Source organism: Eumetopias jubatus, unplaced genomic scaffold, assembly GCF_037043125.1.
Source record: "Eumetopias jubatus isolate StellerSeaLion01/CBP00866 unplaced genomic scaffold, mEumJub1_p1.0 scaffold_12, whole genome shotgun sequence".
In the NCBI taxonomy this organism is placed as follows: domain Eukaryota; kingdom Metazoa; phylum Chordata; class Mammalia; order Carnivora; family Otariidae; genus Eumetopias; species Eumetopias jubatus.
Window position 1 is genome coordinate 32,528,614 of NW_028274818.1, and position 22,290 is coordinate 32,550,903.

Sequence of the window (22,290 nt, forward strand, 5' to 3'; positions counted from 1 at the left end):
ATTTAATTTTTTTTTTAAAGATTTTATTTATTTATTTGAGAGAGAGAGAGAATGAGAGAGAGCACGAGAGGGAAGAGGGTCAGAGGGAGAAGCAGACTCCCCGCTGAGCAGGGAGCCCGATGCGGGACTCGATCCCGGGACTCCAGGACCATGACCTGAGTCGAAGGCAGTCGCTCAACCAACTGAGCCACCCAGGCGCCCAACAAGAAAACTTTTAAGATAAGCATTAATATAAGTCATCTTAGACTGACACTTCTTGTAATTAATTATTTTTGAAATGAGGACCCCAGGCAATTATGGTGATGGAGTCATGCCATTGCCTTCAGTCGTGGTGGTCTTGTAATCCAAAGAAATGGTCTCTTTTTCTTAGATACAGGGCAGTTTGCAAACTACCCTGTATCTAAGAAAAGCATTAAATCTTCTCTTTATGTATAACAGTAAGAATAGGATACAAAGATGTTCTGAAATTTTCTATCTAGGCAAAATTACCATCATCCAGTAACTCAAGAAAGAAACTCAAGCAGAACTGTCCTTAGTCTGTGCCCCTTTCTTAATGCCCACATCATATCTGCCTCCTAAATGAGTCTCATGGTTGTCCATTTCCTCATCCTTACCCTTAACACTGCAGTCATAGTTCTGGCAAATAGCTTTATCTCTTGTTTAAACTATCGCAGAACTTTTTTTTTTTTTTACTAGAATCTCTGCCTTTTGTTTTATTTCTCTCAATCATCTTCCACTAAAGTGCTAGAGAGTTCTTATTAAATCAACAGGTCAGATTATGCTACCTCTCTGCTCCATAGTGTTCAGGGCAGACAAACAGCATTGTGATCTGGCTTGAGTCTTGTCTTGTTCCCCAGCCTCAACTCTCCACCACCAGCCCTATGTAGTCCAGCATTTTGGAACAATCAAAGTTCTACAACTGGATATGCTCTTTTCCATGTGTGCCTATAGCCCTTTCTTCCTTCTAGCTTCCTTTTCCTTCCTCTCTTCTTTCCTTGAATAAATTATGAGCTGCTATGTGCTAGCCAGAGGGTCTAGAATGGTCAATCTCCTAATTTTGGTACCTAGTTAACATTTACTGAGTGCTTACTATGGTCTAGGCTGACCTAGGAACTTTATATATATTACTGGATCTCTCTCTAAAGTAATTCTATGAGGTGGATATTATCATCTTTGCTTTATAGATGAGGAAACTGAGGCTCAGAGCAGTAAAGTAACTTGTCCAAAGTCACAAGTACATTTCTGGGATATGCTTAGTGATCTTTCAAATTTTCTAAAGTGGTGCCTACTGGATCAGGCAATCTCTGTACTTCTTCTCCCCTTATTCCGTTATAGAATCTATTACAGGTTTTTACTGTACCAAAAATTGTACAATGCACAACTTTTTTCACACTGTCTCTCTACTAGAATTTAAATTCCTTGGAAGAAGGGACCATGTCTTTTTGATTCCCAGACCCCTGATCTATATATAATTGGCACTGAAATCCATGTGGCTTAAATGATTGAATCCATGAATGAATGGAATACATATTGATTTGTCTTTTTTAAGGTAGGTCTTCTTAACTGCCTAACTTCATTACAAGCCCTCTAGAGAACAGAAACCATTCTCATATGTAATTCCTACCTCCTGTTGTAGAACCTGGTATGTAACAACAGTTGCTTTTTTTGAGTACCTAATATGTTCCAGGCCCGATTTTTATAACTTTATTCTTCATAATAATACAAGTCATTTTTTTTTCACCCCTCATTTGCAGATGAGGAACTGAGGAATAAGAGGTAACCATCTTAGTTCACTCAGTTAATAAGTGATGGAATTGTTCTGCTCCCAAACTGTCCACCCCACCCGCTTCCAGATAGAGATCTTGTACAAGAGTGTTGATTGAATGTTGAGTGCTGATGGATGACAAGAATGTGAAAAAACACATTTTGGAATATTTTCAGTATTTAAGTCAAGCTAATGACCAAAGGATAACTAACATGCCCTATTCGTTATCTGGTAGTGGGCAGACACATGACTCACAAAGATTTCTGAGCCACAGAATTCAGAGCTTCCTTTTACCCTTCCACATTGTTTGTTTTTTACCTACAAAATATATGTAACCAAAGCATGCTAAATGTCCCTTAGACAATGAGATGTCTTTCAATGGGAAGCTACTAACAATTGGATTGACCCCAGTCTCCATATTCCTCCCCAACCACAGGATTATTTTTTCTTTAGACAGTAAAATGAAAGGAAAAAGGGAGAGATGATCAGTAAGCTCTTAACAACTAGATTTTAAATAATCATAACTTTATCATCTTTTACCAGTGGATCAAGAAAGAGGACACATGCTCTTTTATTTCTATCAATGAAATCCTAGTGAGAATTAGGTTAAAAATATGTCAAGCAGATTTTTTGCCAAAATTAACATCAATATTTACAGATGACTTGTTGACTTAAGTGGTATATAATGTTTTCTACTCATTCTGGTAACGCCTTTACACTCCTGTCTAATTACCCTTCACGTGTAATTTTTAGTTATGGTTTATGTATATTAAACTTGTAATCTCATTTATATTATAAATGACTAGGAGAATACACCCATTTCTGGAATATCATTCTATATCCTCTATGGGGACCATCTGAATTATGTTGACTGACTCCATGAGTTATAATACAATCTCCCAGGATTTTAATATTGTTTCATGAGTTTCAATATATTCTAGGCATTACAGAAAACTTCTTGGAAGGAAGCGTCTTCAAGTGAATTTTTCTCCATGAAAACCATCCTGAAATTTATTTTTCTATTCATTTATTCCTGTTTCTTCTAGAAAGTTCTGATCATTGGGCAGCTTGGTAACCTACTTTAGACAATGCATAGTGTAGCAGTAGGTATGTGTGAGCAATGAAGAATACAATTAAATTAAACAATGCTAAGTAGAAGGAGTTGGTTGTAAACTTTCAACAATAAGAATTTTTAGTCTGTGTTTGCTGTGATTTTTTTTCTATTCTAAGCAAAAAAAAAAAAAAAAATTGTGAAAGATCTTGGTCACTTACCAGGCCAGCAGTGACAAGTGTAATTGTCAGCACTGTCCTCACATGTAGCGTTATTATGACAGGGTTTTGACCAACATAGAGGCATCAAGGTCTCACAATGTGTCCCTGTGAATCCACTACCCGTGCAGTTACAGCTGTAGCTGGAGAGTAAAATGAAATTTTCACATCAACTCTTGGTCATATTGAGATCAAATATCTTTATTCTGTCTCTTCCCCTGTCCATCAATCTGAGACCCAGGGCATGGTTTTAATACTTATCTCAAAAACTCTGGGGAATTATCTCTATAAGTCTGAAAACATTATGTATTTCCATACTAATATCAGATTATCTTTTTAAATTTATAGTATGGCTTCATACAAAATTATTGGGAAATCATGATTATTTACTTCAGTTTTCTCATTCATAATTGAAGATAATAATACCTATGTCAAGGGTTACTGTGATAATTAAATGTGCATATAAAGAATAGACACAGTATCTGAAGCATCAGAAAATATTGAATTACTATTAAGTAGGACTAAATAAAGTTGTTAATATTTGTGAAGGCAGGTAGAGAATGATTTATACCACTGTGTCACTCTTTTACATATACAGCCCATTAATAAGGTCCCTTTTGGGAAGTGAAACAATAAATTATTTAAAAAACAGGAAAAGCTCTCATTATATGAATTGTGACTTATGTTCTCTTATTTTTAGATTACAGAAATATTTGAGTCTTGCTATTTCTAACCATTCATTGGTTGAGTGAGATTATCTGACGGATTCAAAATGCAAATCTGATGGAGAAACTTGTTGACTTTAAGAGGAGTTTTTTAATTTAGATGGGATCTCCTCAAGGAGTTAGTATTGTAAAAAGATGGGCTTGCACACTCAATTTAGATAAAATGAAAGTCTGGAGGAAAGAACACCTATGAATTTATAAAGAGTTGGAATCCTGTTCACTATGGCTTGTCTGTATATCTACCACCAAACACCGATATTAAGATTTCACTAAGGAAACTGAAATAATAGCAAATGTAATAAGTTACTATAATTTTTATATGTATTGCTAGTGAGAAATCCTCTTACTAATTAAAAACATTTACTAAAATTCTACTATATACGAGACGTTAGAGACAAGAGCCATGTACTTGAGGCTGGCTAGTGGATCTCAATTCCTAGAATTAGAGACTCTATTTACAGATTCCTTTGGTCTGCAAGAACCTATTTTGTGTGTGTGTGTGTGTGTGTGTGTGTGTGTGTGTGTATGTAGTTTCTAACTCCCATAAACCTCATAGCAAATGTGTTAATTTTTTGTTGTGGGAAATCAAAATCAAGTTGTAGTTATTGACCTTGTGATTATCTTCTCAAAATTTAGGTAGTAAGAGAAATAAGGGTAAAAGAAAAATTATTCATGGCACGTGAGTTGGAGAAATGAAAGGGGGCAGGAATCAGCCTTGTTCTGCTTGCATTTCCATAGGAAGCAAAAGCTTTGTGTATTTTCTGTCTGATGCTTTGTGCAGACAGCAAAGCATGGATGGGAGGACCTCCTGCTCTTCCTCTGGAGTGCGTGTATGGAAACTTGCATTCTGGTGTGTCTGCATGTCGGCCAGTAACTGCCTTCAGGAATGTAGATTCTCGCCCCTGGAGAATGATTTGGGTAAAACTGAAAGTCAGAGGCAAGATGTGGAATGTGATTAGAAGTCAGGCTTTATAGTTTACAAAAGAAATACACAACTACATTGTTCTATTTATTTTTTTTAAAAGATTTATTTATTTATTTTAGAGAAGGGGAGGGGCAGAAGGAGAAAGAAAATCTTTAGCAGACCCCACACTTAGTGCAGAGCCCAACTTGGGGCTCAATCCCATGACCCTGAGATCATGACCTGAGCCAAAACCAGGAGTGGGTCGCTTAACCAACTACACCACCCAGGCACCCCACATTGTTCTATTTAAAATTATATCATTTTCCTGATAGTTCCTAGTACATGTGCCTTTTACTGTTCCCCTTTTGAGTCCGATTCTCTTTGAAACTCAGATTTGGGATAAATTCTATCTTACTTATTAAATAAAGGAGAATTGGATTCTAGTCCTTCCTTTGCCAAGAATTAACTGTGTGAACTTGTGGGAGTCACCTAACTTCCCTGAACGTTAGACAACTTAATGTAATGGGAGAATATTAATGCTCACCTTGCCTTCCACTGAGCTGTTGAAGGACCCAATAAGACATTAAGTACTAACGCTGTTCAAATCATTATGCATTTGATAACTCAATATTTGTGGTTAAAATAGGTATCAGGGGCCCCTGGGTGGCTCAGTTGGTTAAGCCTCTGACTCTCGATCTCAGCGCAGGTCATGATCTCAGGGTCATGAGTTCAAGCACCATGTTGGGCTCCATGCTGGATGTGGAGCCTATTTAAAAAAAATAGGTATCAGAAAGGTCTATAAAATATTTTATATGAATTCAGCTACCACCTAAATTTATTATATATATCACATTAAGGTGTTATTTATTTATTTGTTTGTTTATTGTTTTACTGAAAAGCCAATGGTAGAATCTACTTTGGAGTAGAACCACATGGCTACTTCTTGCCATTCTACTCTTCCAAAAGTATTCACCCACTTCCCCGAAAACCTGAAAATTCAAGATACAATGAATTTAATATCACTGCCTTTCCAACACTGTTTATATAAAATTCCTAAAGGATGTATTTTTCACCACTTGATTCATATGCTTGTTATTATGTAAATACAACTTAATATTTATGTACAGAATTATTTCCAGCTTTGTTTTTGCACTGTCCCTATCTACAACAGGTTTATTTCATGGAATTGAAAAGCTGGGACTTTTCTGTAACATAAAAGTTCTAAACGATTACAAGAGTGACTCGGAAAATCTTCACTCTTGGGACAGATGACCTCCAAAAGATGCATCTCTAAGTAAAATCTGAATGTTACTACTTGTTGTCACTTAAAGTGTAAAGCAACATGAACATTTTAAGCTAAGGACTTGAGCCCTCCAAATTCCCCAGAGTGGTACAATAGCTGTTGGTCTGTGAGTTCTCTCCAAGCCAACCACCCAGACATAGGAGAAAACGTACCTGCTGTGCTGATCTACACACAGCCCTCCATGGAGGCACGGCTGGCTGGCGCATTCATCACTGTTGAGTTCACAGTGATCACCTACGAATCCAGGGGGACAGTCACAGAAATAAGCCCCCAGAGCATCCCGACAAGTTGCACCGTTTCGGCAGGGCTGGGACCCACATTCATCAACTTCCATTTCACAGTTCACACCTTTTAAGAGAGTCAGCGCAGAAAAAAGGAAGTTTTAGCACAGCATTCGTATTTTAGCTCTTTGTCAGTGCTTTATTTACCAAAGCTCTTGTCAAATGTTATGTTACCCAAAATAATTTTCCTCCTTAATTGTAATTGATACTAACTTTCTGGCATGCTTGTGGGAAGGTGCACAATGCAGAGCAGCTGTTCCTTAACTAACTTTCTGGCATGCTTGTGGGAAGGTGCACAATGCAGAGCAGCTGTTCCTTACAAAGAACTGTTGCGCACAATAGCTTGTGGCTTTTTAGTCTGTTGAAACAAGTCATTTTTAGAACAAAGTTATTGTTAACTGTACTTTTGTTGGAAGCTTAAAAGGGACTGGTCAATGTTTTTAAATTATTTTTAAACAGTTAGTTCGACATCATATACAGAAGTGGGTAACAGCTCAAACTCCAAAGCCAAATGAGCTGGGTTGTGATCTTGGCACAGCCACTTAGCCGTGTGACCTCGGGCAATTCCTTAACCTTTCCAGATCTCAGTTTCTGCACTTGAAAAAATGGGACCAATACTTGTAATTACCTCACAGGATTATTATTAAAATTACAATGTGCTTATGATAGTAGGGGGAACATATTAAATGTTGCTAGAGGAGGAAAAAAAACAATACTTGTTCCTTTTACATTTATTGTACAAATACAATGTGCAATTATTTCCTTAAGTGCTCCTTCTGCATAGACTTTTTAATTTAAATTTTCTTTAGTGTTGTAAAATCCTACTTTTAATTAGGAAATCAGTTTGTGATTTAAACTTAATATAATTAGTGGCATTATTAGGAGCTACTTCATTTTAAGGTAATGTCACATAAAAAAATCTGTATTTATTCCCCTCAAAATAGTAAATGAAGATTATTGAGTAAGCAAAATAAGTTTAAGGTTTACAAAAGTAGTCACATGGAGACAAACTACCCTACTGAATCTATCAAAATAATATCTGATATATAATAATCAAATTTGCATACGTTTTAAAAGACACAAAAGGGGGAATATCTACATTTACATATCTTTATTTCTATGCCTATAAGCCAGGATAATAAATTGTGTATTAAAATGATATTGAAGGATTTTCAAAGGACTCAGAGATTGTTAGTAGTTTCTGTGCCGCCTTTCCTGACAGAAAAAGCAGTAGAATATTCTAACACTGCTGACCATTTACAACTGTGACTAGATTCCATAAATACCTAAGTTGAAAAGGGAGGCCAGCATATTAAATCTGATTGCTTTTTGATAAGAAAAAAACTTAAAAATTAAGTTTTACGTCAACAAAAATAGAAAGTTGTGGAACAGTACTTGTTGCATGGTAAATGGCTTGCAGTATTTGAGGCCTGGCTATTTCTTACCCAGTCTGGGAATGAGATCAATCATATCTGTTTTAGTTGGCATTAATAAGGTGAAGGGAAAAAATGCTGAACTGGCTAGCAGAGGACCTGCAGTTCTCATTCTCTCTCTGAAATGCCTTTTCAGTAATATTTTAGTATCTCTATTTCTGCCATGCAAAATAATATGATAATAGAGATCTCTATTTTCCAAGACTGTGTATGAGTCAAAAACAATAAGTTCTTTAAAAAATTTTTTCTTATAATCATTTTGTAACATATATAGCAACTCAAATGGTAATGGGTCAGTCTTCGGTAATTACAAGGTACAAAATCACCTCCCCTGAAATGACAATGATCAATCACAACTTTAAGCAGAGTGAACTGTGTCCACCCAGGAATGTTTGGTCATTATAGGTTCCCATAGTGCTCTCTGAGCAGAGGGCAACTGGCACTTACTCCACACCTGCCATATGCAGAGTCAAGGCATGGTGATTTCACATGCATTCTTGCCTGTGTCCCATGCTCGTCAATGACTGTCTTTGTGCAATTCCTATCACTACATATTCCCGTTCTTGTCAATCCAGTTGTCCATACTGCCTTTGCCCATGTGATATTAGACTATGTCCTTTGGTATTTTAGTCATCCATATTTGCTGGAAAGTATTAACGTATCAAGCCAAATCAGTGGTTTGGAACTTGTTAAAGCTTTTCTAAATTTTATTTAACTCAAATAAAATTCATATATTCATCTGATATACACCCAGATTACCTCCTAGTATTTAAGAAATACATTATAAACCACTATTTTAAATTCTGAAGCTCCACTTATACGTTGTAGCTCAACTACTTTAGCTTTAAAGTGATCCTGATGTACATCCTGATGTGTTTCATAGTTTAGATACAATTTCAATTCAGCTAGTTACTTTGGGGTAATTTATTTGTATTACCTTGATATTACTTAACTATATGATTTTTATTGCAGCTCATCACTGCTGCTGATATAGACAAAAATGGCTGGGTCAATGTCTGCTTGATGCCAAAATAGCCAGATGAAATGTGGTAAGTATAGTCAGTCATCCAGATGTCTTTGTATTTCCAGATGCTGGCTTCATAGATAAAACATCTGAATAACTAACTATGATTTGTATTTTTCATTTGGATACTTACTGTCAATCACATGCTTATATCCATTAAATATACAATTAATCAACCTTCAAAAATATACCTGAACTGTGTGGTCCATTCTATCTGGAAACACTCATTTTATGCCTAGTGTTAGTAAGTACAACACCATGTTATTGTAACTATATGTGGTAATAGAAATTGAATAGAGTCACAGGGAGTAGTATTTCTGTGGTTGATTGTCTAAGAAATAGAAAATTCATAATTGTAGAGTTCTTTCACAAAAATCCACCCAGGAACCAAACCAATCTGTTGGAATTCATTAATAGTTAATAGTATGAAACAAGAAAATAGAAAGGGTATATTACACACACACACACACACACAGACACACACACACACACACACACACACATACAGGACAAGGAGAACTCTGCACCAAAAGAAGAAAGTATAAGACAGGAAAAAAAAAATCCACTGACATCATTAGCTTTGGTAACTCACTATAACGAATACTGTGTTAATCTCCACAAAGGCATCCCTGCATAAATGTAGATGACCTAAGTTGTCAGATCATTAATTCCTGACAGTCAGGGATGGTTTCACTCTAACTACTCAATTTGCATTAACTGTCAAAAGAAGTTCAGAAAGTTTCTCATGGCCAAATATTTAACTAATATCTGCAACAACCCTGTTTTCAAATAAGGTCACAGTCTGAGGTACTTCGACTTAGGGTTTAGAACTTCAACAGAGTAATTTGTGTATTGGGATTGGGAGAGGTCAAAATTCAATCCTAACAGACTCCTGCTTGGTCTGTTTTTCTGTCACCACCTTGAAATTCTTAATTTTTGAACAAGGGGCCCCACATTTTTTATTTTGCAGCAGAACCCACAAATTATGGAGCCTTTCTGTGTATAAGCCCTTAATTCCCATTTAAGCTTTTTATAACTGATATACATAGAATGAGTTCTTTTTTTCCTGATCAAAACCTGATTGATACACAGACCTGAGATAGGAAAGATTTGAGTAGAATATTCAAATAAGCAGAACTGCTCAGTTTTTGGTCTACCTCAGGTGAGAGACAAGCAGAAAGTTAAAGATGTAGCAAAAATGAAGGAGGAGCAGAAATCCCAGACTCTTCAGCCTCACCCTCGATAAGTTGGGAATTTGATACCACCCCAGATAAGCGTTGGGATCCCAGGAGAGAAGTTGTCTCCACTTCCCTTAAAGAACTTTGGAAAGACATCAGGACACACATAATTTCCGAGCCACCATAGTACATAATGATAGAGCAGAGAAAACTGTGTAGGACCTGGGTAGATGGAAATGAGATGGTTTTATAGAGAATGCTTATTGAAGCATGCAAGACAAACAAATCCTTTCTCAAATGAGTCCAACAAGTACTTTTTGTATTATTTTCCTTCTTCCCCTTTTCCTTTGCCGTTCATCATGGAAGAGTAGGAAGAACATGAATCTTGTAGACAGACCACTCAGGATTAGCTCTGCTCTGTCATTGCTAACACCAAGGTTGGATTATAGTAAATGCTCAGTGAATGGTAGGTATTACCTACAATCTATTTGTTCTTTCCTATTCCTTCTTCAATTCCTCAGGGTAGATAGGAAAAAAAATTTTTTTGAAAAGTCTTTGGAAGCAAACATATTCCTGGAAGGGAATTTGGAATAGTTTCCAATTCCACTAAAACAAATATAGATGGCATACTATGAGTATAGGAGCTAGAGACTGGACAAATTTGGAGCAGCCACTACACTAAATATGATTTTTTAAAAAGGGCTACAATGGACATATAAGTAGCTAGTGAGCAATAGTAAATATATAGCCCAAATTAGGTAGTAAATAGCTGAGGTAGATTAATCGACTTTAAATTATGAGAAAAGAGTAGACAATGAGGGGCTCTCCAGAACTGGAAATCTTCAAGGAAATAATTGCAGGTCAAGAACAAGAAGGTTCAGAGAACAATACAGGCACATCAGTAGAATAGCTCTACTCTCTACAAAGTCCAGGCTCATAAGGAGATATCAAGATAGAGAAGAAGCTTTGGACAGTATGAGTATAGAGAAGCCAGGTGGTTGATACTCTGCTAAAGATGAGGTAAGAATTCAACAGAAGCAAGGACACTGGAAGCTCTGGATGTGGTGAGGACTTTGGTGGGAAAGCAGTTTGGAATGATGAGAGAATCCAACTTGAAACTGCATCAGTGTATGGCTGTAGTGGAATAGAGATGCAGGTCACTGAAAATAGGAAGTTCAAGAAATGCGAAAAGCGGGCGCCTGGGTGGCTCAGTCGTTAAGCGTCTGCCTTCGGCTCAGGTCATGGTCCCGGGGTCCTGGGATCGAGCCCCGCATCGGGCTCCCTGCTCCGCAGGAAGCCTGCTTCTCCCTTTCCCACTCCCTCTGCTTGTGTTCCCTCTCTCGCTGTCTCTCTCTGTCAAATAAATAAATAAAATCTTTAAAAAAAAATGCGAAAAGCATGGTCCATAAAATTCTGCAATAGCTCCTAACTGGATTTGGATAAAGTGAAAACTTCTCATTTTGACATCTAAACATCTTGGTAATACTTCTGGTTTCATATCACAATTCTATCATCATTCTATATGCCAGTCATATCAGATCATTTTCTTTTTCTCAAACCCACCATATGCCCCTACCTCCAAGAGTTTGGACAAACCAATTCTCTCTCTCAAAGGTTTTTTCTTACTTGTCCATCTGATGAAGTCATCCTTTAAGACTTATGTTAAATGCCGCATTCTCAATGAAGTATATTCCCTGATTACCTTACTGGTTCCACCCTCTTGTGTTTTCATAGCATTTACAGCATTATATTTTATTATTTGTTACTTGCTTATCTCCAAGAACTGCTTTAAAGACAAGGATCCTTCCTTATTATCAATAGTAATAGCTGAGACTCATCAAGAGCTTATTTCACATCAGGTATTGTGCTAAGCATTTTATGTACATTATTTGATTTTGTTTGACCTTCAAAAAATTATCCATGAGGTGTTATGAAACTGAAGCACAGAGAAGTTAAGAAACCTGATGCAGACCAAAAGGCTAGAAAGTGCTAGAGCCAGGATTAGATTACAGGCAGTCTGAATTTAGAGCCTGTGCTATTAGCCATGAGGTTACATCACAGCCCAGTGCTTTATGTTCTTCAATGATGTACATCCTCAGTGTCTAGCAAACATCTGCCCCGTGACAGGTGTTTAGCACATTTTGCTGAATTGAACCAAATGTGAAGAAGTTGACTAGGAAAGAGCAGAAGTTATTGAGAATACTGGAAGTGTCCTGGAGGTTAGGAAATAATGGCTTGTGAGGAAAGGAAAAGAGTAGTGTAAGCGGTAAGTGAATGATGAACCAGTGGTCTTTCAGGAGTAGGAGGGTTAGTTAGAGAAAGCTAACCTTCCCTCCTGGCCCTGAGAATCGAGGAAAAAAAAAAACAAAACCTTTAAGGAGGGTTGCATAGAAAGTGGTTTCATCAGATAAATGCCAAATTCTAGCAAAGGTGAAGGAATTAAAGGCACTTTGGAAAAGATTAAAGTGTTGTGTTTACTTCACTTGTGTTTAAGAAAAGACTATGGATCTAGAAGCAGGTGACCATTCTAATGAGTATCAGGAAGTTTTTCCTGTGATATCTTCACATAAGCTATACATTAGCAGTCTGTAACTCTAGGCCACATTACTCTTCTGATTCCAACTATCATAGATGTCTTCTCCAACTATTCCAACAGACATCATTCTACAATTCCAAATATAAACTCTCCTCAATCCACCCTCACTGATCCCCTACACCCCTCCCCCTTCCAAACATCTCAGTGAATGAGATTATCTCTAAATCACCCAAGCCAGATTTCTAGGAGTTATCATCATCTTGTTTTTATTTCCCACATTCCAATTAGTCACTAAATCCTGGCATTTCCCCCATGGAAATGGATCTAAAGGGCCATCCCCATTGCTCCAACCTTATTCAGAGGCTCACCATCTCTCTTCTTGTCTTTCTGCTACTGACATCTCTTTTTCAAGTCATTCTCTATATTTCTGAGAGTGATCATTATAAAATACAAATCTGATTATATCACTGTCTGTGCAAAATTTATAAATAGCTCCTCTTGTCTCCAGGATAAAGCCTTCGAATGTGGTAGAAGATTCAAAAAGGTGGTACAGCCTCATGTCTTTGGGCTGCACATAGGGATTCCCCTTGCTTGCAATGTCCCACTTCTCATTCCTACTTCCCCCCAGTTAATTCTAATTCGTTCTGAAAAACTGGGTTTGAGTATCACATGATGCGGGACACTATATTTAACTACTTATACCTGCCTTAGGTTCCACTCCACAGTTCTCTTATAATCCCCTGTAATATAAAAGTATGTATTACATTTTACCACAAATGCTTGTTTGTTCATTTTATCTACAAAACAATCAATGTGAATTTTTTGTCTTTTAACACTGAGATCTATAGCATTTAGCGCATATTCTTGAATATAGAAAATGCTCAAAAAAAAGGAAAATGCTCAATGAATTTTGAATGAATGACCCAGTCATAGCTATAGATTAATCCATCATCTGTCTCAGAAGGCAATCTGGTTTGCCAGGATGGAGGTTCTCATGCTTCTGCGAGCCTGGGCCCACTCTAAATCAAAAGCCATAAAGCTAAATTTATGGCTTTGGCAAGTGTTTAAAATGAAACATTGTTTCTGAATGATTGTGCCTTAAACTTCTGATCAGAATTTAGAAATTTTGCACCTCAATATACATCTTTCAGCAATTATAGATCAATGTTAACATTCTGTCCCACAAGATAGCGCACATCATATGTTATCGGCCTGGAGCAGGTCTTGTCACTGATGTTGTGCTCATCACTCATTACAGTGGGGAGAGAATGCATAACACGTGCAGTATGTCATTGACAGACCACTCTGAACATCTTTCTCATTATCTGCAGAGCCCATGCTTTGGGAAATAATTATACTCTAGCTTTTAGTTATCATCCTAAGTTTCAGAGTCTGCTCAATATATTTAATATCTAACAGGCCTCTATGCATAATATTTCCTTTCGAGTAAGAATTATATACACTATTCCTGGGTTCTTTAAAGAATGATGCATGGTATATCTATTACAACACTTATCAGTGCAAGTCTGAACCAAGTATCACTGCAAAGAGGTACTCTAGCACCACTTACCATTACAGCAATAGATTTATACTACCTTTTCCTCCTCTAGATCATAGCTATTAATATTTTTAACATCCTAGAGCAAAGAGGCTGATGACTTTGTGCTCTGATTAATAGTGTAAAACAAGCATAATATTGATTAGCAAGATACTATGAAAGATTAAAGGCAGATTTTTTATTTTCAGTGCAACCATCTTTGAGTTTTTACCCAATAAGATTTCTAGCTTGTGCAGTTATATATATCTTTTCTAAGGACACCAAAAAGTAACAAATATCTTTTACAAAATAGTCACTTAAAGTAGACTTTATAAGCCTAGGATTCATTTCTGAAAGATGCCTGAATTTTATCAATTTAAAGACTGCTCTTTTCTCTGTCATAGGTTTAAATCTAGGAATTATGATGCACTTCATAATCAATAGTGTCTTGGTGTTGTGTTATATATTAGTTGCAGATTTTTCCTCTCTTGATGTAGGTGAAATCAATGTAACTATCAGTGATGAATTCTGATGAAATATGAAAATTGGCTTATATTTTATATTATTTTATAGCATTTGCTTACTGTATTTATTTTATTATTATTTTTATTAGTATTATTAATACTTTATTATTATCACAAGAGTCCACTCCAGTGACCTGGCCTCTCTCCACCCACAGACCAGGGCTCCCTGGCCTCCCATTGGATGATCCCCACGTCAGCCTACCCACCTAGCCAAGGAAGGCAGTCATATTCCCATTAGATTGCCTTCAGGGGAACAGGTGCCTATATAGCTAAGTTAGGGATGGAATTCCATGCTTTGTTCCCTAAACTCCCACTCCAGGGAACTGGCATCTCTCTACTGGGGTCCTACTGCAATCTCTGGCTACCCGGAACTGCACTGCATAGCATGTGCAGTATGGTCTTCTCTCCAGGTCTTGGGCATCTGGAGCCCTTCAGGCCTGAGGTCTACGGCCCAGCCTCACATTCTGGATAGCCTCGTGGGTGGAGGGGGCCCCTCCCCCACAATACAATTTGATACTATAGCTTCAAAGATGGCAACAGTCACTCCCCATTTGGACGTGCTGCCTGATGGGGACCCAGTCCTCTCCAGGAACCAGGGATCCCAGATGTCTCTCATTCCATGGTGCCCTGGTTCCCCCCCCCCCGGCAAGGCTTCAGAATTCCCGACATACCTGGTTCGGGGTGATAGGGTCCCTTTGTGAAGATGCGCCTTAGACGTGTGCAGACGCCTGGTTTCCCACATAGAACACCACAGGGACCCAGCCTCTCCTGAACCGGTCCTCGCCTGGTTTAGGGACCGGAGCTGGACCAGATTCCTGCTTACTCCTGAGAACTGTGCCAGACCAATATGTCCAGTGAGCTCTCCCGCACCAAGATCCCAGCAGCCAGGCCTCTCCAGGTACTAGGACTCCCTGGTGTCTCCTGCTGGAAGATCCCCAGGCAAGCCTGCAAATTGGCGACAGTCCCCACCTGAACGTGCTGCCTGGTACGGACCCAGGCCTCTCCAAGAACTACGGATTCCAGATGTCTTTTATTCCAGAGCATCCAGGTGCCACGAAGCAAGGCTTCAGAGTTCCTCACATAACTGGCTCCTGGATGTCAGGGTCCTTTCTGTAGGTGCAGGCCTGAACGTGGCCAGATGCCTGCCCTTGCCCCAGAGCCCAGAATAGGGACCGGCCTCCCCTGAACCGGTCCTGGCCCAAAACAGGAACTGGGATGGGCGGGATGCCCGCTTGCTCCCGAGAGCGGAGCGGGTCCCGCATGCGCAGTTAGCTCTCCGGGAGGTACCCCCACGCCTGCCTTTGGGGAAATAGGCGCCATTGGGTGTGGTAGAGCCTGCAATTGGGCGGTTGCCTTGTGTCTCCACGACCCTCGAACTCTCCCCAGTCTCTGGGTACTGTTAATGGCAAGACACGCTGGTGCGCAGTATGTACTGTTTTCTTTATGAACTGATTTTATTATTTTGTCATTATAGATATGGAAATCTTTTTCATTTCTACAGGATTTGCTTTCACAGAGAGACATAACTGGAATAACCTCTGCTTTCAATCTTAAATTTGTTTTTTGCTGGTTTTCTTAATCATTATTTGCCCTCCCGTCTACTCCTCCTACCGTCGGTACAAGTTGAAGAATGTTCTTGACACTACTGCAGTAGTCTCATCTTTCTAGAAAAATCATGGAGGCTAGAACTAGTTCTAGGGATAGGAAGACTGGCTCCTGTTGGTCAGCCCTAAGAGCAGAGAATAGGGAGTGCATTCTTGTGCTTTCTTGAATCTAATGATACTTTCAAGGGTACAGTTGTCTGTGGAAATATTAAATATTCTACTTCCCCACGCCCTACTGCTTCTCCCAGCACTAACAAACTCATCCTTCCTTCCTTCTTCTCAAAGTCTGTATGCTCTTCCTCCCATTTTACTCCTATCATAAATATCGTAACATGTACGAAGGCATTATTTGATTTTAAAATATTATATTCCTAATTAACATGCATGGCTTCCTCAATCTACTGCCTATATTTAATATGTGTATATGTATATTTTTAATATATAAAATTGGTAAAATATATATGAAGTTGAATTTGGAGTAACCCATTTACAAGTCTCCAAGATGCTATGTTTGTAAAACACTCTACTTTTATAAATGGTTTCTATCTTGCTTAATTTTGTGAGTTTCTTGGGAAAATAATAGCAAAATTGTAATATTTGCATTTTACGCTAAATATGCCAATGTTACACATTTCACACTTACGTAATTATAATGTTTTAATCATAACAAATATCTTTCTTGTGTTTTTGTTCATTAGGATAATTGTTATTCCTGAATATTTGAAATGTTATAATACTAATACATTCCTAAATCCTTTGTTTTATGATATGGCAGCTTCAGAGAATAAATTCTTGCCTTCACATATCATAATTTTCCAGTTTAAACTTATAAATAGAGCACAGAGATTATGAACTCAGTTAATTTATCCCTGAGTATGGTTCTAATATATTCAAAAAAGAAAGCAATTCAGTGTAAGAAAAGGATATCTGTAAAAAGTATAGGTAAATATTGTTAAATGCTAGCAGCAATATTTGAAGATATTAAATTAGTGACAACCAGCATTTTTGTGGCTTCATAGTTTACAGAAAAACTTTCAGCATGTGTTTTTATTTTTTTACATTTCATTGTCGCCATGACCCTGAGAGTTATGTACGTATGTATGTTAGAATGAGGACACAGAAGCTTAGAACTATTTATCAATGTCAAACCACTAGAAACCACTAGAACACATCAAAGGTGGGACTGGAAGCCCTGTCTTCTGCTTTCAAATTCCGCAGCCTTCCCATTCCACCCATGCTTCATATTACTACATATTTTTTAGCTCATCCCCTCCTCACTCAGACCTGCATACATACCCTGCTGATAGCTAGGAAGTCAGTAGGAGAAGTACTCAGGGAGTTTAAAATGGAGCATGCCATTCACAACTGCTAGCTAACCCACAAACCAGGTGTCAGAGCAAAGATGACAGAAGAGACATCCACACCTTTTTTTTTTTTTAAGATTTTATTTTTTTGACACAGAGAGAGCAAGCACAAGCAGGGGGAACAGCAGGCAGAGGGAGAGGGAGAAGCAGACTCCCTGCTGAGCAGGGAGCCTGATGCGGGACTCAATCCCAGGACCCTGAGATAATGACATGAGCCCAAGGCAGACGCTTAGCCGACTGAGCCACTCAGGCGCCCCCAACATTCACCCCTTTCTAAAACCTCTGCAGTCCTTCCCCCCTCGCTATTCAGCTCATTATTACTCATACAATAATAATACTAATAAATGTAGTCAGAGGACATAAGTTTCAGTTCAACATCCTGAAAGAAGTGCGTTTTTGCTCTGCTCATAGGCCACTTGATCTATGAAGATCTTCCTGACCCTAAGCAGTGTCATCGGCTCCTTTCTTTGTGCTTCCTCAGCATTCTGTTTAGAGAGACTGAGTTTTGTTTGCACACCTCCTCCCAGAATAAACTGTGAGTGTCAGGGATAAATTTTGTCTTAGTCATCCTTATGTCTCCACGGTCTGGCACAATGTCCAGTGCCATGCAAGTATATCATAAATAATTGCTGAGTGAACAACATGTGTTATTTTTTACTCATTCAACAAACATTTGCCAAAGCCAGCAACTTCCATTTCTTCATAAAAGTATTTCACATGACTCCCGTTCTGAGTAAAAGCCTGAACAAGGTTTAGTTTTTTTATAAGACACTACAAAAAAATGATCAATTTCATAGGTAAGAGCATACAGAAAAACAGTCGTTTTCCTTTGAACATGAAGATACAACCTGTGAAATTCAAATATTCTTTTTTGGCTGGCACACATTACTTGCCTTTTGGGTATGAAAGATATTTGCTATGGGCATATATATTAGATGGTGAGTGAAATGTGAGGTATTTTGGTTGATGCTCATAGAAACAATATTTAAATGTTCTTTAAACTCGTGTCTTACATATTGTATATCTTTATATAAATATGGACTATAAATAATTATTCCCAATAAATTTATTTAAGTTTATTAAATGGTTTATGTATTAACTTCGTATTCACTTATGAATTAAGTTTATGGAAAAACTTTAATCAATAAATCAGTAATCAGTAAATCAGTAATCAGTAAAAAACTCTCAATGATGGTAATCGTAATGATAATAACAATTTTTCTCATGAAATAAGCTTAGATTTTATAATATATAATACTTTTATTTCCCCAAATTATGTTCATGACCATTAAATTATCTATATGATCTGTCATAGAAAAATGATATTAGAAAAGTGATGTAGTTGATCAAAAATATATTTAGAAAAGATGGAACATTAAGCCTGGATTCAAATCTCCACATTGACTGAAATTCAAATTATGCTATTGATAGATGCCACTGTAATGGCAGCGTCAGAGTTAGTGACATCATACCTGTTAGTCTTATTCATCAGAATGGATGAGGACTATTGGAGAAGGCACAGAAAGGAACATTAAAAAAAAAAAAAACTTTTTTTTAAGATTTTTATTTATTTGATAGAGACACAGGGAGAGAGGGAACACAAGCAGGGGGAGTGGGAGAGGGAGAAGCAGGCTTCCCGCAGAGCAGGGAGCCCGATGTGGGGCTCAATCTCAGGACCCCGGGATCCTGACCTGAGCCGAAGGCAGACGCTTAACGACTGAGCCACCCAGGCGCACCAACATAAAAAATTTTAAGAAAAGAAGGTCTGATAGGAAATTATAAATGAGTAACCACATAATGCAGAGAGATAGAATAAGTTTCAGGTGTGCATGTGAAAGACCATATGAGAATGTGGTTGATATAAACTAGTAAGGAAAACCACACTTGCTGAACTATTCTAAGGGTAGACCTGTCCTGCATAATCTAGACCTCCCACCAGAGGGCAATAGAGAGCAGGTCAGGAAAGGTATGCTCACATTTTGTTTGCATGATCCATGATCCTTCTGTGTTAATTCTTATCTTAAATTTTAAAGGAGGAAAAAAGGTGTTGTTGTTAAAACTTGGTACTTTTCTTTTGCTTTTTCCCATTTAATAATAGTCCATTGACTTGGATTATTGTATTACTGGGCACCTAGTTCTACCTTAACCACCCACTTCAGTATATCGTCAACATAACAAGGACGGTGATTTTCTTAAAATGTAAGTCCAATCATTTCAGTCCTCTGCTCAAAACTATCCAACAACTTCCCATCTTATTAAGAGCAGAAGGCAAAGTCCTTAATGGCACACAAGCCCCAATAGTCTATCATGTCTCTTTCTCCTTGTTCACTCCACTCCAGTCACATCATCTTCATTGCTGCTTCTCAAACATGCTAGTACTCTTGACCTAGGGCCTTTGCATCTGCTGTTCCTCTGCCTGGAATGCTTTCCACAAGACATTTGCCTCATTCCCTTCCTTACCTCTCTAGAACTTTATTCATGTGTCACCTTCTAAGTAAGCCCTTCCCTGTTCATTCAACTTAAATTCCTAATTCCCCCTTTTGTTTTACTTTTGCTTTTCTCCACTATATTTATCATCCCTTAACCTACTATATATTTTATTTATTACTTATTTTATACATGTCTGTCTCTTCCCTCTAGATTGTAAGAGGACTTTTTCATCACTTTTCTTTATTCTTATAGTTACAAAACCTATAACAATGCCTAGCTCAGTATATATACATACATGAATGTGTTTGTGTTTTGACAAAAGTAACAACTGAATGAATTCAACAGATACTTATTTTTATTCATATCATTTATCCAGAACTGTTACTATCAATAAATACTACACACACACACACACACACACACACACACACTACTTTGTGTTGTCACATGAAAATCCACATAATTGTCTACAGCAGTGGTTTCTTGAAGTGTGGTCCCCACACTAACAGCATCAGCATCAGTATCATATGGGAACTTGTTATCAATGCACAGACCCCACCAGAAATCTACTAAATCAGAAACTGTATTTTAATAAGCTCTCTGGGTGCGTCTGATGCATGCTAAACTTTGAGAACCCCTGATAGAAGTTTATTAAGTTGGAAATGGAAACTGAACGTTTAATACATTCTTATTTTGCATATTAGAGATTGCAGGTTTTTCTTGGGTACAGTTAAGTTTGGGAATATTCTGGCTTTAATAAATGACACGTGAGTCTTCTTCTTAGTGAGCCCTACACCTACGTTCTCCTTCATCCCTACAGTCAGTCTTCCAGGTCAGGACCTAATGTCTTACCCCTGGTAATTGTAGTGGCTTTCTGACTAACTAGTCTCCATGTACTAACTAGTCTAACTAGACTCCGTACGCTAACACATTTTCTTGACTATAAAATGAATTTTTTTCATATGTTTTCATTTCTGAAATAAAGATGCATCTTACAGTCAATAAGTAAATTTGATGAAGTGGTTTTTTTTTTCTTATTTTCCACAAGATTGTTTTTATACCAAAGACCTATTTTATAATGGTGGAAATAAGATATTTTCCTATAGTGTTTTGCTTCCTCATGCATCTGATTGCCCTTTCCCTGCCCTCTTGTGCCCCATTTTTCTCACTTCAGGCATCTTCATGTGAAAAATGTTCATTCGTCAATCTGCTAATTTTAAGAAAGACCTCAGTGAAAGAATGATGCATTGCATAAACTTGAACTCAAAGCAGTCACATGCTCAAGGCTAATACTCTTTTCATTAAAAAAGTTTGCAGCTGTTTATTTTCAGCTTAAATTGGAGTTTTTGCTTATGCCTGGCATATTCTCACCAGCATCTTCAGTGGCTCTCTCTGAGCCTATTTCTGTAGTTCATGAATCACCGCTTAGGAAGCACAGCAGAGTGCACAGAGCAGGATTCCCGCAGTGTGAACCCTCTCTCCATGTGCTACCGCTCTTTTTCCTCGCCTACCTCTCTGTCTTTTAAAATTTATTACATTGTCTTACTTTGCTGCTCTGAGGAGCACAGGCTTTTTCCTGTAAGCTAGGTTCTTTATGAGCCTCTAAATTTGGATGTAGCACACAGCAGCTAGGTTATTGTAATAGCTTCCAGGATTCGTTGGGAGGTCTAGGTTGAGCCAGAGTATCTACGCATCCATGCTGATTACTAATAGTCTTTTTCTTCCCTTCCCAGCTCCAGCTTTTCCCTTGGTCCTATAGGCCTTCTTTGGGTTTCTCATTAATTGCCACAAATACGGTAACCAGGGGATGGCACCAAGGTAAGCAGGCCTCCTTGTGGGTCCAAATGATGGGATATTGCAAGAAAAGTTTCTAAATTAAGTTCACATAAACCCAATTTCTGCCTCCCAGCCCTAGCTACACGTTAGAATCGTCAATTAAATTTGACTCTCTGAAGGTGGAGTTTGAGCATCTGTGTTTCAGATCTCTCTGGGTAATGACTAATGTCTAGTCGGCGCTGGGAACCACTGATGAGCTCCCAGAATGTGGGCTATTTTACTTGTGGAGATTGGTGATCAAGCCTAAAATCGCACCTTTGTGTCCGAATAAGCTTAACTAGCTAATAACAGACATGATTCTTACCGCCTGCTGAGTGTCATTTAAACTCTGTCTATAAGCAAGTTATATTTATGTCAGCAGAGCTAAAATAATAAAATTTAGCTGATTTCTTAGAAAACAAGAGAGGAACATAGTCAAATAGGGAAAAACTCTATTATACCAGGGTTTGAGCAAGGGAAGTGTCCTCATTGTGGGCTTTGAGCTAACGTTATAGTGAGAAAAAGACATTGATTTTCATTGGGCCCAGGAGGGATACAATATATCCACAGTATCAATTAATTCATTGTTGAGTAAAGT

The 22,290-nt window shown here is 37.9% G+C and overlaps 1 protein-coding gene across 4 annotated transcripts in view; it reads right to left on the reverse strand.

Annotated features, from left to right (window-relative positions):
• CRB1 (crumbs cell polarity complex component 1) overlaps positions 1 to 22,290 on the reverse strand; it is a 211,892-nt gene that overhangs the window by 116,471 nt on the left and 73,131 nt on the right. For 3 of the 4 annotated variants that reach the window (XM_088016844.1, XM_028120378.2, XM_028120380.1), the window contains 2 exons: positions 6,119 to 6,314; positions 3,038 to 3,177 (listed from right to left, as the gene is read on the reverse strand). The exons of the other annotated variant lie outside the window; for it this stretch is intronic. In XM_088016844.1, the coding sequence (XP_087872970.1) occupies positions 3,038 to 3,177; positions 6,119 to 6,314 (336 nt within the window). The remainder of the gene's footprint in view (positions 1 to 3,037; positions 3,178 to 6,118; positions 6,315 to 22,290) is intronic. 4 annotated transcript variants of the gene reach the window in all.